The following is a 19,450-nucleotide window of genomic DNA, read 5'->3' as shown; positions in this document are numbered from 1 at the left end:
CAAACGCTGAGGATATTTTGAGAAGAGGAGTGGTGTTAACTTTAGGCACACATGGGGAAGGCAACAGAATGGGTTCTTTTCAGTAATTATGTTATACATTAAAGTTTAAAATGGGAGATGCCGCTGAACAACTAAAGAGAAAAGCACGTGGTCACGAGGTGTAGAGAAATGAACAGAGAGTATGGTCTCGGGTACATCACCACTACACTTATAAAACACCCAAAGACATAATCAGCTATTCTTCCACTTCCTTCATGAGACTCTTTGAATGACAATCACTTGTGATTTGTGAAACCCACAGCCCACAAAGTACCACTGTTAAATCCAACCACAGTGTGACTCATGAATCCAGCTTGTTGCCCCTACCAGCACTTTGATGATGTCTAGAAAATCTCACAGCAGGTTCATTGATTGATAGTCCTCCCCCAAATCCCAATAAGTGGGTCAGAATCAAAGATGATGCCCCTACCGACAGTGGTATTACACTTGAGATTCTAGCTCTTCTAATAACTTCACCTAAATTATAAAGGTGCCTATTCTGCCAAAGCAGTCAATACTACAATGATATACAAATCTTGAACTCGGAAAAACAGAACTCTATTCAAGTATGTTTAAGATACCTGTAGAGATCCATTTATTATCGCTTATTTGTAGACAACATTTTTAGTATCAGCAAAGTGGCTTTTAATTAACATTATGGGTTTTTTTTGCACTGTGTTTAGAAACAATAAGATTCAATCTTGATTGCTATGTGGAATTTGATCAACTTTCACTTAACTCATCTCATCCAGGATAAATCTTGCTCCAATTCCCTTCAGTGACCACTTCCTCAAGAGCCCACCTCTCATGCCCACCCCAGGAGAGAGGGGAACATTTTAACTGTTCCAACTCATGATTAATGTCACCAATGACTCTTCTGGAAGCTTGAGTGTGTTACTATCATCAATGAATTTACCTCATTGTAGTATATGGTAAAAATTACATATATACCCACAATCTTTAGACTATCATCAATGAATTTACCTCATTGTAGTATATGGTAAAAATTACATACATACCCACAATCTTTAGACTATGAGACCATAAGATGCAGGAACAGAAGAAGGTTATTCAGCCCATCAAATCTGCTCTGCTATTCAATGAGATTATGGCTCACTGATTAAAAATCTGTCTGTCTCAGCCTTAAATATGCATAATGATTCAAACATATACAATGCAGTAAAGTATTCCACATTTATAGTAGCCTCTGAGAGAAAAAAATCCTCCTTGGTGATGTTTTAAATAGATGAGCCCTATCTCTGAGTCCCAGACTCTCCCACAAGGGGAAACAACTTCTTCACATCCACCCTGTCTACGTTGGGTTCCAAGAGATCAATTGTGTTAGGAGACTCTCTAGTCCGAGGCACAGACAGATGTTTCTGTGACCAGCAGTGAAAAATCAGAATGGTGTGTTGCCTCCCTGGTGCCAGGATCAAGGATGTCTCAGAGAGGGTGCAGAATGGTCTTAAGGGAGAGAGGGGCCAGCAGGAGGTCATTGTACACATTGGAACCAATGTCATAGGAAGGGAAAAGGATGATATTCGGAAGGGACAATATAGAGAGTCAGGCAGGAATTTAAAAAAGACATCCTCGAGAGTAGTATTATTTGGATTACTCCCAGTGCTGTAAGTTAGTGAGGGTAGGAATAGGAGGACAGAGCAGATGAATGTGTGGCTGAGGATCTGGTGTATCGGAGAAGGATTCACATTTTTGGATCATTGGAATCTGTTCTGCGGTAGAAGTGACCTGTATAAGAAGGACGGATTATACCTGAATTGGAATGGGGCTAAAATACTGGCAGGAAAATTTGCTACAGCTACTCGGGAGGAGGTGGGGGGTGGTGGTGGTGGTGGAGGGTGATGGGTGGGATGGGGGGAGGGTTCCCAGTGAGATAGTGAGGAAAGAGATCAATCTGAGGCTAGTACAGTTGGGAAAAGAAGCGAGTCATACAGTCAGGGCAGGCAGGGACAAGGCAGAGAACAAGGTAGGACTGATAAATTAATTTATTTCAATGCAAGAGGCCTAACAGGGAAGGCAGATGAACTCAGGGCATGGTTAGGGACATGGGACTGGGACATTGTAGCAATTATGGAAACGTGGCTCAGGGATGGACAAGACTGGCAGCTTAATGTTCCAGGATACAAATGCTACAGGAAGGATAGAAAGGGAGGCAAGAGAGGAGGGGGAGTGGCATTTTTGTGAAGGGATGGCATTACAGCTGTGCTGAGGGAGGATATTCCCGAAAATACATCCAGGGAAGTTATTTGAGTTGAACTGAGAAATAAGAAAGGGATTATCTCCTTATTGGGATTGTATTATTGGCCCCTAATAGTCAGAGGGAAATTGAGGAACCAATTTGTAAGGAGATCTCAGTTATCTGTAGAATAATAGAGTGATTATAGTAGGGGATTTTACCTTTCCAAACATAGACTGGGACTGCCATAGTGTTAAGGGCTTAGATGGAGAGGAATTTGTTCAGTGTGTCCAGAAAAAATTTCTGATTCAATATGTGGATGTACCTACTAGAGAAGGTGCAAAACTTGACCTACTCTTGGAAAATAAGGCAGGGCAGGTGACTGAGGTGTCAGTGGGGGAACATTTTGGGGCCAGCGACCATAATTCTATTCGTTTTAAAGGATAGATCAGATCTAAAAGTTGAAGTTCTAAATTGGAGGAAGGTCAATTTTAACTGTATTAGGCAAGAGGTTTCAGAAGCAGATTGGGGGCAGAAAGCTGTTTCTTTGGCAAAGGTAAAGCAGAAAGCTTTACCTTTGCAGGGAAAGGAACAGCTGGAAAATGGGAAGCCCTCAGGAATGACATAACGAGAATCCAGAGAGAGTATATTCCTGTTAGGGTGAAAGGAAAGACTGGTAGGTATACAGAATGCCTGGATGATGAAAGAAATTGGTTAAGAAAAAGAAGGAAGCATATGTCAGGTATAGACAAGATAGATCGAATGAATCCTTAGAAGAGTATAAAGGCAATAGGAGTATACTTAAGAGGGAAATCAGGAGGGCAAAAAGGGGCCATGAGATAGCTTTAGCAAATAGAGTTAAGGAGAATCCAACGGGTCTTTACAAATACATTAAGGATAAAAGGGTATCTAGGGAGAGAATAGGGCCCCTCAAGATCAGCAAGGCAGCCTTTGTGTGGAGCCACAGGAGATGGGGGGAGATAATAAACGAGTATTTTACATCAGTGTTTACTGTGGAAAAGGAATGGAAGATATAGAATGTAGGGAAATAGATAGTGACATATTGAAAAATGTCCGTATTATAGAGGAGGAAGTGCTGGATGTCTTGAAACACATACAGTGGATAAATCCCCAGGACCTGATCAGGTGTACCCGAGAACTCTGTGGGAAGCTAGGGAAGTGATTGCTGTACCCATTGCTGAGATATTTGTATCATCGATAGTCACAGGTGAGGTGCCAGAAGACCGAAGGTTGGCTAACGTGGTGCCACTGTTTAAGAAGGGTGGTAAGGACAAGCCAGGGAACTATCGACCAGTGAGCCTGACGTCGGTAGTGGATAAATTGTTGGTGGGAATCCTGAGGGATAGGATGTACATGTATTTGGAAAGGCAAGGACTGATTCGGGATAGTCAACATGGCTTTGTCAAATCTTGTCTCACAAACTTGATTGAGTTTTTTGAAGAAGTAACAAAGAAGATTGATGAGGGCAGAGCGGTAAGTGTGATTTATATGGACTTCAGTAAGGCGTTCGACAAGGTTCCCCATGAGAGAATGGTTAGCAACATTACAGCTCATGGAATACAGGGAGAACTAGCCATTGGACCGAAGGGTCTATTTCCATGCTGTACATCTCTATGACTCTATGACTCTATGACATTTGGAGACAGAACTGGCTCAAAGGTAGAAGACAGAGGGTGGTGGTGGAGGGTTGTTTTTTAGACTGGAGGTCTGTGACCAGGATTAGTGCTGTGTCCACTATTTTTGGTCATTTATATGAATGATTTGAATGTGAATTTGAAGAGGTATAGTTAGTAAGCTTGCAGATGACACCACATTGGAGGTGTACTGGACAGCAAAGAAGGTTACAACAGGATCTTGATCAGATGGGCCAATGGTGGGGTAGAAGTGGCAGATGGAGTTTAATTTAGATAAATGCGAGGTGCTGCATTTTGGGAAAGCAAATCTTAGCAGGACTTATACACTTAATGGTAAGGTCTTTGGGAGTGTTGCTGAACAAACAGACCTTGGAGTGCAAGTTCATAGCTCCTTGAAAGTGGAGTCACAGGTAGAAAGGATAGTGAAGAAGGTGTTTGGTATGCTTTCCTTTGTTGGTCAGAGTATTGAGTACAGGAGTTGGGAGATCATGTTGTGGCTGTACAGGACATTGATTAAGCCATTTTTGGAATATTGCATGCAATTCTGGTCTCCTTCCTATTGGAAGGATGTTGTGAAACTTGAAAGGGTTCAGAAAAGATTTACAAGGATGTTGCTGTGGTTGGAGGATTTGAGCTATAGGGAGAGGTTGATTAGGCTGGGGCTGTTTTTCCTGGAGCGTCGGAGGCTGAGGGGTGATCTTATAGAGGTTTACAAAATCAGGAGGGGCATGAATGGAATAAGTAGACAAAGTATTTTCCCTGGAGTAGGGGAGTCCAGAGCCAGAGAGCATAGGTTTAAGGTGAGAGGGGAAAGATATAAAAGAGACCTAAGGGGCAACTTTTTCACGCAGAGGGTGGCACATGTATGAAATGAGCTGCCAGAGGAAGTGGTGGAGGCTAGTACAATTGCAACATTTAAAAGACATCTGGATAGGTATATGAATAGGAAGGGTTTGGAGGGATATCGGCCGGGTGCAGGCAGGTGGGACTAGATTAGGTTGGGATACCTGGTCAGCATGGACAGGTTGGACCAAAGGGCCTGTTTCCGTGCTGTACATCTCTATGACTCTATAAGTCTCCCGAATATCTTCTATGTTGCAACAACATTATTCTCCGAAACTTTGATGCATACAATCCCAATCTATTCAACTACTTCTCATAAGAAAATCCCTCCAGACTTGGTATTAACCTAATGCCCATTCTCTGCATTCTCTCCAATGCCAGTGTATCTTTCCTTCGATGTCTTCCTTTTAACTGTACATACTTCACAAAATCCACAAGGAAGTTTCTCAGGTGTGTCACATGCAACATTTTGATGTGGATCCCAAAATAAAGCTGCAGAGACTGGCCCACAATTGATGATGAAGGACTATGGGAGTTGTTTTTCCACTTGCCCTTAAGTGCATTGCTAAGTGAGATTCATGGTGGTTGATCTGATGTGCCTTGCATTGTCCTTTCTGACTCAATCTTCACCTCTTCACTTCATTCATGATGCAACCAGCTCTTGGTCTCCTTTCTCATGGAACTCCCTGCAATCCTCCTCCCCTCCCCCCGCTCCCCCCATGTTATGCTGTTGTTTAATGATGAACTTGGCTTGGTAAGAGAAGAACCAAAAGGAACAATTCAAGGGTAAAGAACAAGGGATTCCACGTTGCAAGTTGCAAGCATTGTTTGCAATCTACTTTATGTTTCTACTGTGTGGCACCCTGGTGAGGACGGGTGAAGTCGTTCCCCTCTTCTTAACCCTCTTAATTGGTCGTAACCAAATTTTAAACCATTTTTAACACACAGCTATAGCATATTTCAATTTAAACATAGTATGTGTCAAAATTGAAACGTTTAAAATTTTGATGCTGGAAGTCAAAGATTGATAGTCAATTTTTATCATTATTAAAATAGCTTTTACACAACACACTTTCAATTCAACTCACAGATGAAGAATTGACTGTGAATGATTTATTCATGTTTAGTAACATATGCACTTTCTCTCACCAACTGGCTCCCCATTTACAAACTCTCAATGTAAAGTAACATTTCTTACTTTGCACATGTTAAGCAAGAATGAAAGTTCTTTGAATAAAATGTGATGTAGTCTCACCAATGCCTAACCACAATCCACAAGGCACATGTCCTTGAGATATTTTCAGGAGGAATTTATTTAAATGACTAATGCCAAAATTTAAGGCACATATTACATTTAAATATTGTTACAAAAACTCCAATCTATTATTTTAAACCTTTAATGAATCTATTTAGCATTTCAGATCTGTGCATTAAAGGAAGCATGCCACAAATATTAATTATTCTTCAATAAAGGAACATGATCAAGCATAATTAATAATGCTACTTGCTGAAATTGCAATTAAGAGCTTATATTTACTAAACATTTAATTTGGAATTATGACGCCTTGAAATTCAGATGATTCATGTCCTATCCTGAAAGTAAGGCTCACCTAACTAAATGATAGGAAGCTGTTTTCTGTATTGATTCAGCACTGAAGAGTTGAGGACACATTTTAGTTCTTCCATGAGGGCATAGTCAAGTCATCCAAATCCAAGTTACCTGAACTGAATTTCACTTTTCTTTAAGGTAGGGTCATAATTTATCCCTCTTGCTGGTTAGCTGGTAAACGATGTTATACTTTTTCAGCTATTCCAAACATTCCAAGCACAATTTGTAAGCTTTGCACAATAGAACTTATTGCATCTTTTTATTTGTGTTCGTTATTCCCAATGCGAACCAAAACAAGGAGCAGCATAATGTTAGAAACAAAGTGGAGAACGACACTGCCGGTTTTCCATCATATTTACAAATGACACACAGTTCCTTTGCTAAAATTCACTCTGTAATGACATTCGAGAGACAGCGAAGTAATGTTCAAATTCAGTCAGCATCATTTTCCAACCATTCTATTCTCTCATGGTAGGTGTACCCATCCCACATAAAATGAACCACCAAGGTTGGGATATGTTATCACAAAAAAAATTAATATAAAAGGGGACAATATATATGTTAATTTAAAAGTTCTTACACAATCTTCTTATTTTTCACTATTGCTACATGGGCTTTTACCCGCCTTTCTAGTAATCACTCTGTTACTTCAGTTTCTTTCAAATCCATTCATGTCATCAATGGGTTTCCCATTGGGAATATTCAGACATATGAAGTTCTTGGAGGAGGAAAATAAAGACCCAATCACCACTAAGGAAACCTGTGTAAAAGGCAATCCGTCAGGGTGTCAAACGGGTGGTCAATTTTCAATTACCTCTTTTGTACTATTGTTGAAGACCCATTTCATTGGAAAAGATTTCATTTTTGACATTTTCTTTTCTAATTTAAGGAAAGAAGCTGAGTGAACATTATGGAGAACAAGATGGCTGATCCATACAGTGACGACATTCATATCTCCAGAGATATGAAAGAAATCCCGACTTCTCCACACTTCTCAATGCAGCCTCTCCCACTGACCATTAAACCAAACAAATGCATGGGTTTCAGAGATTATGAATCAGGAATTACATATTCTACAAATGACATATCTACAGTAAATATAGAAAGACTCACTGCAAATTCTGAAGGAGGATCACGTAAGAGAAAAAGTACCCCCACTAAAGTCATTCATACTGTTCATTCAGAAGATTTACTGACAGAAATCGATGAACCTGAAGACATCAAAATGGAGTTGCCATCACCAAAACCCATGGCTGAAATGATAGACTTAAGTAATGTAGGGTTTCAGTTGTTCAGAACTTTTGACCACCTCGGTAATACAGGCTTGAAGCATGAGTCTATTAAACATAATTTAATGTGGCCTACCAGTCCTCTGATGATGCATCCTTCTCGAGCATACTTTTCCAATGTCACTCCAGACTTTATGTTCCCTTTTGTTATGGCACCATCAAATCTGCATTTCAGGTATCCTCTTCATCAGAATGGTCCTCTGGGAAGTCTGAGTGGTGGGATACCTAGCCGAGAAGAAAAGAAGAACACGGTTGAACGGGTTGATGTTAACATTCAAATCGATGACAGTTATTATGTTGATGTAGGTGGCAATCAAAAACGCTGGCAGTGCCGAATGTGTGAGAAATCATACACTTCCAAGTACAACCTGGTAACACATATTTTGGGACACAGTGGTATCAAGCCCCATGCTTGTTCCCAATGTGGAAAACTCTTCAAACAACTGAGCCACCTGCATACTCACATGCTCACGCATCAGGGTACTAGACCTCACAAGTGTAATGTTTGTCACAAAGCATTCACCCAGACCAGCCATCTTAAACGACATATGATGCAACATAGTGATGTGAAGCCATATAATTGCAGCATTTGTGGCAGGGGTTTTGCTTATCCAAGTGAGCTCAAAGCCCATGAAACCAAGCATGAGAATGGTCGAGACAATATTTGTGTAGAGTGTGGACTTGACTTTCCTACCCTAGCCCAATTAAAGAGACATTTGACATCACACCGTGGTCCTACATTGTATCGCTGTGATGAATGTGAGAAGACTTTCCAGTATCCAAGTCAGTTGCAAAATCACATGATGAAACACAAAGATATCCGCCCATATATCTGCACTGAATGTGGCATGGAATTCATTCAACCCCATCACCTCAAGCAGCACTCCCTGACTCACAAGGTAGGAATTATGTCTGAAATAGAAAAGGGATATTTAATTAATACTTTCTCAAAGATTATGACAGAAATGTTCAAAAGATAGAAAACATTTGCAGAGAATTTACCTTCTGAAAAAATAATTTAACGATCTTGTCTATATTTACAATTGAATAGATTTTAACTAGATAAAAATGTGAAGAATTATAAGGTATGAGGACACAGGAGGAAATCGGTGAGCAATAATGCAAACATTCCCTTTCTCGCTTGCATAATTTTGTTTTCCATTGAAGTTAATGGTTTTTTGGGCTAAGAATGGAGGGAATGACTAACAGATACAGAGGGAAGAATTTAATTAGTTAGAAGTGTGGTGGGTGGGGGTTCCATTACCTTCTCACCTGTACCAAAGGTGGGAGCAGGTCCCTCATTCAAAGACACTCAGTGACTGATCAAAGTACCTGGGATTGGACAGAGAAAACCTGCTGAGTATTACTCTGCTGACCTTGCTATCAAACCCTTTCCTATGTAATTCCCAACAACACATTACCTGCTAGTCAATAATGGCCCTAGGTCTTTGGTGGGATGTAATAGCAATTGCAGCTTCCCTCGTGATAGAGCTGCTGGTTACTGATTGACTGGTGGATGGGACATCATCTACTTTTGGAGTCCTTAACCCTAGAGGGAAAACATGTGTTTCTGCAGTTGTGCATGAATGGCACTGAATTTTGCAGGCTTTCCCTCAAACAGGTGATGTGTGGTTCTCTCAAGATCTCTCAAGTTGTAGGTAGAACTTCCATCACCTCCATTAAATCCAGCCTGAAGGCACAGACAGATAAGTCCATGTTGGCAGAAGCTGCAAAATCAATCATACTTCACCCAACAATCCTTGAAGGATAGTTTTGTAAAACTCAAAAGTTTATCATGAGAAGGAAATTAAAAAAAAAAACATTTTGCTTTACTGCTGATATGGGAAGACGTCACTATTTCGTATTATAATGAAAAGAAAAGTTGTATGGATTGAACAAAATTAACCTAAACATAGCGTTCATCCAGCATTCTCACTCATTAATAAATAAGGATTTTTATTTTAATCATCTCAAAATGCCCAAACTACTTTGGGAAATCACAAGCACCCAAGAGCATACTTAAGGCCAGTTATAAATGTTTAACATTACAGAGTAAAAATGACTCTGATACTTATTGAATACAATTGAGTTTGAGCTGCATGATGTAGGGCTGCTTTCAATATGAATTGTCTAACTTGAGCTGCATTGTTCTGCCTCCTAGCAACTGAAACAGATTCCCACGTAAAAGGTAAATATAGAAATATCTTAATCATTGACCATCATATTACTCAATTGCAATATCTTGCTTCAACACAATGGAACAGATTTTGCTATGAAAGAGAACAACATCTGAATGATGCATGCTATTATTCATGAAAAAATTGGTTAGCAACTTGTAACGAAGAAAGGTGATTGGCCGCAAGTTGCTGTCCTGATGAATTGTTCCACCATTACCTATGGAAAACTGATATCACATGCTTAATCTCGCTATGAATATCTTGAATTTGTTGCAATAATGAACAATTGTTCATTGAACTTGAAACAGAAATTTAGCTACAGTATCTGATAAACTAAACAAATTGTCAGAAAAACCCACCTGGTTCACTAATTTCCTTTAGGGAAGGAAAATGCCATCCTTACCTGGTCTGGGCTACATGTGACTCCAGACTCACAGCAATAAGATTGACTCTTAACTGGCCTTTGGGCAATTAGAGATGAACAATAAATGCTGGCTCAGTCAGTAACATCCACATCCCATAAATTAATAAAAAAATCTCTGTATAGGAAGATACAGAATTAAAAGTAAGATCTCATTTTGTGAATTCTTTCAGATGTTAAAACTTTATATTTTAAAAACATTTCTGTTTTTCCTTTTTATTATTTTTCTCTCTTTTAATACAATCTGTTATTCTCTGTACTTCTCTTCTGTGAGTGATTTGATATTAAATTCACCCAGTCAACTCAGCATCCATCTCAGGCCTCTTTCTGTTTAAATCTAAATCCCTTAAACTAGTTTGTCAAAGACATACTTCTCTTGACTCATTATACACTGACATCATGTTTTTTAGTGCAGTGATAGTGTCCTTACCTCTGAGTTAAAATGGCGAGGTTCAAGTCACACCTGCTCCAAAGTTGGTCTGAGTATGTTAATTAAGAATATCTACACCAAGGTTCCAGAAGCAAAGTTATCAAGTCGCACATCCAGCATAGTTGGAGGCAAGCTTTTTGTTCAACATAATTATGCACAATTAGACAAAACCTGTCTTGTTCTGCATTACAAATTACGATAGACACATGTTGCTTCACATTTGGTCTTTTGTGCTCCAAATACCACAGTTCAGTTCATTCATACCATGAACTCCCAACCTGATTCCATTGGTATTGGGTGCCTCACCTGCATATTGGAACTAAGTCATGAAAAACCATCATGTCTGTTTTTCAGGAATTGCATCATTTAAAATTCTGTTTATGGTTGATGGTTGGATGTAATCTGTACTGATTAAAGCAGTTGGGTCTGAAAATCAATTAATTAATATCATTGTGTATTCCTGCAAAACTACTGTAAAAATGGCAGTCAGATTATACTGAATACAAGCTTTCCCCAGATTTTCTCACTGTTCTGATGGACGTGGAACCCAAACAGACCATGGTCATAGAAGATTAGATATAGGGTTGGTTACAGGAGACTCCCCATGTTCTGGGTATTCAAGGAGAACCAGGGAACAGTGGAAGTGCTAGGATCACATATGTCTTGGTAAGACTGATAGAGATGGAGCCCATTGAGTGACCAAGTCATGATCAAGGCCTGAACCCTGAAAAGTGGTGCCAATGAATTTTTAAAATATACATTTTCCAGGAGCATTTTTCTCAGGAGACTTTCTGGGTTCAGTATTGAGTTATTTCAAGGAAAAAATCCAGCACCCTTTTCTGAATTAGCAAACATTACCAAATTTTCCAGTGTGTCAGGTATCTTATAAATGACCCATTGTCTTATGAATCCATTCTTGGGATTGGTAGTAAGAAATCATTGAGCCTGAAGTGAGCAGTAATGGCAGTCTCTGATGACTTGATCCTGGGCTAGTACTCTGGATCACTCGCTAGTAGCTTAAGAGAGACAATATATTTATCAGTGATAATGTTTACAATTTCAAAAACATTCTCTCATCATACTTGTTCTACCTTTGCAAACAAAATTCAATTTCTATGAAATTTACACTTAATTTCAAAGTATTCAAAGAATTAGCACATTGACAGAAAGGAAGTTTGTAATAGTTATGATTAATAGTTTCTGTTTATTGATGTTGAATGTTATATAACATAATAATCCTTTTTAAAAGTTTTACTGGGACATTTTTCCTCAAATTCAGTTCTCCTTCTGATGTGCCTTTTGGTTAACTATGTTAGGCCGCACAACATGTAACACAAAGAGTTATATCCTTGTTCAGACAGATATCCTGAGATTTATTAATAACACTTTTTACAATGCATTAATATCACATGCTTATGCAGCTGTACATTGCATGCATAAATCTGACTGAAGAAGCTACACTGCCTGACCCCATGATACAGGAAATGGAGATAAGGTGAACATTTTTATACTGGACTGACACACATCATGATGTCATGTAATTCTCTGAAAGGTACAGGTCTATCTGGTCATCATACAACACATTCCTTCCATGGTTAGGTCATTGTCTATGCAATTTCCTCAGTTAGGATTCAGAAATTTGTTTTTAAGAGCACTCATATCACCACTCTTTACAGTGACCCTCCTTGAAGTGTACTTGAGCAGGAAAACAAAACAAAGGACTGTTCCACTCAGTTTCCTCTTCCTGTACCATGATGGGTGAAAGTTGTACAGGATAGCTCAAATACTCAAATTCAAATTGGATCTCAAATTCTGGAATTGCATTATTTTTGAGCCTTTTCCTGGTTTTGAAGATGTTTTATCATAGACCTATGAGAGTCATGTGTTGCTCATGATATGCACATTGCTTGGCTTCATTAGTATTTCCTAAAATGAGGCGTAATGCATTGTAATGAATGGACATAGGTGTCTTCAGTACATTGTATCAATCATTCTTTTAATTGTCAAAATGGCACCTTTTGTGGTGTCCATTCTTCTCTATAGAGATTTAGAGCCATAGAGGTATACAGCATGGAAACAGGCCCTTTGGCCAAATTTGTCTATGCTGGCCATGTTTCGTAAACTGAACTAGTTCCATTTGACCGCACTTGGCCCATATCCCTCTAAACCCTTCCTATTCATGTACCTGTCCAAATGTCTTTTAGATGTTGTAATTGTATGTGCCTCTCGGACTTCTTCTGGCAGCTCATTCCGTATACACATCACCCTCTGTGTGAAAAAGTTGCCGCTCAGGTCCCATTTAAATCTTGCCTCTCTCATCTTTAACCCATGCCTTCTAGCTCTGGTCTCCCTACCCTGGGGAAAAGACTTGGCTATTCACCTTAACTATGTCCCTTATGACTTTATACGCCTCTACAGAAGGTCATCCCTCAGCCTTCTAAGCACCAGGGAAAAAGATTCCAGCTTGGGTAGAGTTGTAGAACAGAGAGATCTAGGGGTTCTGGTACATAATTCTCTGAAATTTGCATTACAGGTAAACGGGATGATTAAGCTTGCTTTCATTGCTCAGACTTTTATGAATAGGAATTGGAACATCATGTACAGAACATTGGCGAGGCCTCTTCTGGAATACTGTGTGTAGTTCTGGTCAATAGGAAGTTGTTCTATTTTGTTCAAAAAAGTACACAATCTGTAGGCAGTCAGTTCATACGACATTTTATACATGCCTACATTGGAAATAGAACCACTCTGACTCAAGGTTGGGATACAGACAGATTTCAATCTACTTTTAATGGGTTGTTTGAGCTGAGATATCACCTTTATTTTATGAAACCTTAAGTTATCTCAGGAATGTGACTGGAAAGAAGTGCTAGGACTTAAATATTAATGAATCAAAACCTGCAAAGTCATTATAAGCAACCAAAGACTTAACAACAATCCAGGTTTGTTCAAGACATAGCACCAGTTGAATGACACTTTGATCTTTTACTATAAATTCTGTGTCCTATGATCCTGCCCCAGTAGATACCTGACAAAAGAATAGTGCTCTGAAAGCTAGTGCTTCCAAATAAACCTGTTGGACTATAACCTGGTGTTGTGTGATTTTTAACTTTGTCCACCCCATTCCAACACCGGCACCTCCACTTCAATGCTATAGGAAGAAAATTATTAAATTGGAGAGAGTTTAGAAAAGATTTACCAGGATGTTGCAGGGAATGAAGGGTTTAAGTTATAAAAATAGGCTGAGTAGGCTGGGACATTTTTCACTAATGAGGGCAAGTGTTAATTACCACGCTGTCTACCTGTGATGTAACATTCAAGGAACTATATACCTACCCCACTATGTCTCTCAGTTCAACAACATTCCCCAGGACCCTACTATTAACTGCGTAAGTCCTGCACCGGTTTGTCTAACCAAAACGCAACACTCCGTATTAATCTGAATTAAAATCCATCTGCCATTCTTTAGCCCACTGGCCCCAGTTGAGCAAGTTCCTATAGTACTCTTAGATAATTTTCTTCACTGTCCACTATTCCATCAATTTTGGTGTCATCTGCAAACTTACTAACCATGCCTCCTACATTCTCATCCAAATAGTTTGCATAAATGATGAACAACAGAGGACCCAGCACTGATCCTTGTGGCGCACTGCTGGTCACAGGCTTCTAGTCTGAAGAACAACCCTCTACTAAAAATCTCTGTCTCTGACTGTCAAGCCAATTTTGTATCCATTTGGCTAGCCTTTCCTGCATCACAACTGATCCACCCTTACTAACCAGTGTCTATGCAGTACCTTGTCGAAGGCCTTTCTAAAATCCATGTAAACAACATTTACCGTACTGCCCTCATCCACCTTCTTAGTCACCTCTTCAAAAACTCAGTCAAATTTGTGAGATACGATTTCCAACACAACAAACCATGCTGACTACCCTTAATCCATCCTTGCCTTTCCAAATTCATGTAGATACTGTTTCCATGTAAGTCTGTATTTCCCATGACTAATGCACCTCACCTACACATCCTGAACACTGTGAGTAATTTAGCACAGCCAATCCACTTGCACGTCTTTGGACTGTGGGAGGAAACTGGAGTACCCAGCAGAAACCAGTGCAGATACTGGGAGAACGTGCAAACTCTACACAGACATTTGCCCGAGGCTGGAATCAAACCCAGGTACCTGGTGCTTTGAGGCAGCAGTGCTAACCACAGAGCCACCATGCCGTCCCTATTCAATATGCTATCACATGTGAGTCAACTTAATAAGAGCCCATGTTGTTGGGAATAGTATCTTAGCATGGATAGAGGATTGTTCATTTTAAAAAGTCACAGGGTTGAGACAAAAGGGGCATTTTCAAGATGGCAACCTGTAACTAATGGAGTGTCACAGGGATCAGTACTGGGGCCACAGCTATTTATAATATATATTAATGATTTGGATCAGGGAAGTGAATATACTATTGTAAAGTTTGCAGATGAGACAATGAGAGGTGGGAAGGCAAGAGGTGAGGATGACACAAAGAGTCTACAAATTGATATAGACTGGTTAGGTGAATATGCAAACACTTGACAGATGGAAAATAATGTCAGAAAATGTAAAGGTACGCACTCTTGCAGGAAGAATAGAAAGGCTGAATACTTTTTAAATGATGAAGACAGCAGAAAACTGCAGCACTGATGGATTTGGAGGTCCTTGTGCATTAATCACAAAAGCTAGCATCTAAATTCTGTGGGTAACATGGAAGACAAATGGACTGTTGAGCTTTATTTCAAAGGGAATTGGAATATAAAATTAGGGAGATCTTGCTAAAACTTAGTTGGACTTCACCTGAAAAAGTGTGAACAATTTTGGCCCTTTTATCTAGATAGATAGATTGGCATTGGAGATGGTCCAAAGATAACTCTGAAGGTTGATTCCAGGTATGGAGGGATTTTCTTATGAGAAAAGCTTGGGTAGGTTAGTTTTGTACTCATTGGAGTTTAGAAAAATGAGAGGAGATCTTATTAAATTATATAACATTGTTAAAGGGAAGGATATTTTTACAGGATAGGTGTGCAGAGATTGCTTCTGCTGCTGAGTAAGTCTCGGACTAGAGGATATAGTCTCAGAGTAAAGCATTGCCCATTTATGACAGAGATGAGGAGGAATTTATTTTCTCATTGGGTATGAATCTTTACCACAGAGGGCTGTTGAGGCTGTATTATTAAGAGTATACAAAGCATAGATATACAGATTTTTAGTCAGTAAAGGAATCAAGTATTACACAGAAAAGGCAGCAAAGTGGAATTGAGGTAATCAGATCAGCGACGGTTTTGCTGAAATGCTGGATCACACTCAATGAACTGAATGACCTATTTTTGTGCTCATGCTCTATGGTCTTATGATCTATGAAAACCTTTGAAGAAGTAGATAACCACTACTTGGTTTAGTGTTAATAGTAGCTAAAACTGGGAAAGGGCAGAAAGGACCCATATGCAGTACTGAGCTACAATATGACAAAGGAACCTATTTTAAAAATGCTTGAAAGCAGTAAATCACTCCTGAATAATCAGCAATACAATTTAAAGCTTTATTGAAAAACCTATTACAGTCATGCTGTAATGCAAAGTTTAACTGGCAAATAAAGGGAACACTGCCTAGTGTTTTAGCAAGCTCTGCAGTAATTCAATTTAAAACAGTATTTGTGAGTACAAGAGTGTAAGTTTAAGGAACACGAGATAAGCAATATTGTAATGCTACAGATTGACAACAATTTTACAATTGACAATTTTAAGATTAATCAGCACATTGAGAAGAAATGAAAAATGATGTTATTCTTCCAAACAGATTCAAGGGCAGCATACAGGACACAAATTTGCACTCATGGAGTGATAACTTTTAAGATACAGTTCAGATGTTTAGGCTTCAAATTCCATAAGGAGTCAGAAAGAGGCACATTATTTTCAAGAATAACTGGTCCAGGGGCAAACAGAATGATTGTCAAAACAATGGATCAGTAAAAGAGCAACCAGTCATTGGGCAACCACTGAAAGATTTCACTGCGTTCCCTGGACTCAAAGCAGACCACAAAGAATCTGTAGAGATTACATTTAGTGCCACAATAGGAATGTCCCACAAAGCCAGGAAAATATGGTGGCCAGCAAGACAGGAGAGGCTTAACCACATTCAATAAAAAACAAATGAGGGACAAAGATTCTGTTGTGTTGAAGGATGGCTAAACCAAAAGACCAGTGTGTTTGGCTGAGAAGGCATACTTTGAGCACCAGCACATTTCACAATCAATGACAACTTACTAATGTGTGACAAAATAAATCCTCATTGTTTCAGTTTGTTTTGGGAATATGAAGTGAAAAAGGTACAACAGAAATATTTAGGCATTGTCAGGTGTACAGCCAGTGCTCAGTCAGAGATCTCAAAAGTGATTGAAAAATCTCGTAACCCATTGTGAAATCTGGCATCGCACAGAATAGTTAGGCTTGTAAAGCACTCCTGTCATCACTGCTGAAAGATCAGATGATGAAACTCAGCCAAAAGAAACAAATATTGAGAACAAGAATGAGCAGAACAAACCACCTGAGTTCACTGGTGACTCTTTAACTGATGGTGTCCAGGCAATACAGCAGCTGACTGAACAAATGAATAAAGCAGTACAGTTAATGCCAGCTGGGTTTGAGTGAGCAGCATTCTTTCAGTAACAGAAATGATGACCTGAAAAATATTATTTCTTCCAACAATCACAAACAGCAAATGAAGATGTTCAACCTGATCAAAAACTTAAGGGTGATTAGCTGAATAATGATTCCTTGGGAGTTAGTCAAATGACCACAGTTCCAGGACACAGTCAAAAAAAATGTAATTACCTGCTCTAAGTATTCTTCAAAAAAGAGAATACCTCTTTCAATTAGAGAGAAATTGCATGATCCAGAAATCCAGGGTATTACAAAGAAGAGAGTGCTTGTTTCAATAGGGCAGACAGCCTCTAGGAAGGAATGTTTGGATGTTAACGGTCCTCAAGATTAGGTAATGGATGGACCCACAATACCTTCAAACAATGACATCTGCTGCTAGGGATATCTGAGCAATAAAATATACTCCAACAGGGAAAAGATCCACAGATCAGGACCAATGTCAACACTCCTCAAGCAAGACACACACCATTCTTCCAAGTTCAATAAGATTGTGTTTTGTGAAAAGTGTGAAATTCCCCATTGCCCACAGTTGTGAGGTCAGAAATATGAGGGAAGATGAGGGAGTAGTAAAGGTGATAGCTTTATAGACATGATTGTACAATGGATTAACTATTGAAAGTAAAACTTGGAGTGAGATGTTGTATGAGATAATTGTTTTAAAGGGATTAATGTTCATATTACATTGGCTCCACCTATTCTACTAAGACTACACACAGACTGGATGAAGACAAAGTGTTCCATTCCAGTTTCTGGAGGGAACAAAAGTGTCTCCACCAGCTCGCTCATGTTTTGGTAATTATGTCTGATACTGTTGTACTTATTGACATCACACAATAAACCTTCTTGTAATCCAGGAACACATCTGTAAATACTTTTCAATGGTTCATCCTCTGCTGCCATTAATTAGGTAGACCCAAGACAAAGGAGGATTCATGGCAGTGAGCTATCTCAAATCCAGTACCATATATGGTAGAGATACCAAATGCCACAATGTACTAGCAGTAGTCATCTAGAAATAACTATATTTCCCACCTTCTTAAATACAGCTTGCTGCATAATAGAACATAGAACATAGAAAAATACAGCACATTACAGGCCCTTTGGCCCTCGATGTTGCGCCGATCCAAGCCCACCTAACCTACACTAGCCCACTATCCTCCATATGCCTATCCAATGCCCGTTTAAATGCCCATAATTGTGACTTACAGCTACCAGAAAAGAAAGCTCAATAATGTTTTGTTTTGAAGAAGGATCACTGAATATGAAACATTAATTCTGCTTTATCTCCAGAGTTGCTGCAAGTCCTGCTGAGTTTCTCTAGCAATTTCTGTTTTTGTTTCAATGATTTTCATTTTTGCTGTCTGAGACACATTATGGGTTAATGCTGGCAGGACAAAATCATAAATGTGGTAGACCTCTCAAAGGTAAAGACCTCTAGGGTATTAGCCCCAGTCAGAAATGGCTTTGATGAATTTGGCCATTTTAGATGTGGAAGAACCTTACATACTGACTGTCTAACTAGCGGGGTAGCTGGGGTCAGATGACAAATGAATCAGCCAAGAATATGAAGGTTCCACCTGTCATGTATTGCGCTTGGGGATAGAGAAAAATAGTGACATCTGTGGGCTGTTTTGCATGAACATGATAACCAGTGACCACAGCAAGGCAATAGGTGCTGTTCAAGGATTGGTCTCTTTAGCCATTAGCAAAGATGCATCGAAGAAAAACATGTCCCCACCCCAAATCTAAATGGATTGTTTGCTGCATCTTCATAATCTCGTATTGATGGAAGGACCCGAATAATATTTAAAAGATTTAATTACAATCCTGAAGTCTATTATTTTTTAAGGCATTTTTTATACTCCTTCACGATGTGGTGCCATTTTATTGTTCATCGCTAGTCGCCTTTGAGAAGAGGGCAGTTGTAGTCCACATGCTTTAGGTAGACCCACATTGCTGTTAGAGAAGGGAATCCAGGATTTTAAAAACCGAAAGAACTACAGATACGTAAATCAGAAACAAAACCAGAAATTGTTGGAAAAGCTCAGCATGTGTGGAGAGAAATCGGGGTTAATGTTTCAGGTCAGGTGGCCCATCCTCAGAAC

The 19,450-nt window shown here is 39.3% G+C and overlaps 1 protein-coding gene across 2 annotated transcripts in view; it reads left to right on the top strand.

The window, feature by feature from the left end:
• Nucleotides 1-19,450, top strand: part of znf366 (zinc finger protein 366) — a 64,857-nt gene that overhangs the window by 16,893 nt on the left and 28,514 nt on the right. For both annotated transcript variants that reach the window (XM_088000028.1, XM_088000018.1), the window contains exon 2: nt 7,230-8,528. In XM_088000028.1, coding sequence (XP_087856154.1) covers nt 7,251-8,528 — 1,278 coding nt within the window. In that variant the 5' untranslated portion in view covers nt 7,230-7,250. The remainder of the gene's footprint in view (nt 1-7,229; nt 8,529-19,450) is intronic.

Source organism: Chiloscyllium plagiosum, unplaced genomic scaffold (assembly GCF_037043375.1).
Source record: "Chiloscyllium plagiosum isolate Xiang-an unplaced genomic scaffold, Cpla_swu_hap1 HiC_scaffold_2, whole genome shotgun sequence".
Taxonomy (NCBI): Eukaryota; Metazoa; Chordata; class Chondrichthyes; order Orectolobiformes; family Hemiscylliidae; genus Chiloscyllium; species Chiloscyllium plagiosum.
The sequence above is the reverse complement of the archived record's forward strand: the minus strand, read 5'-3'. Positions and strand labels throughout refer to the sequence as shown.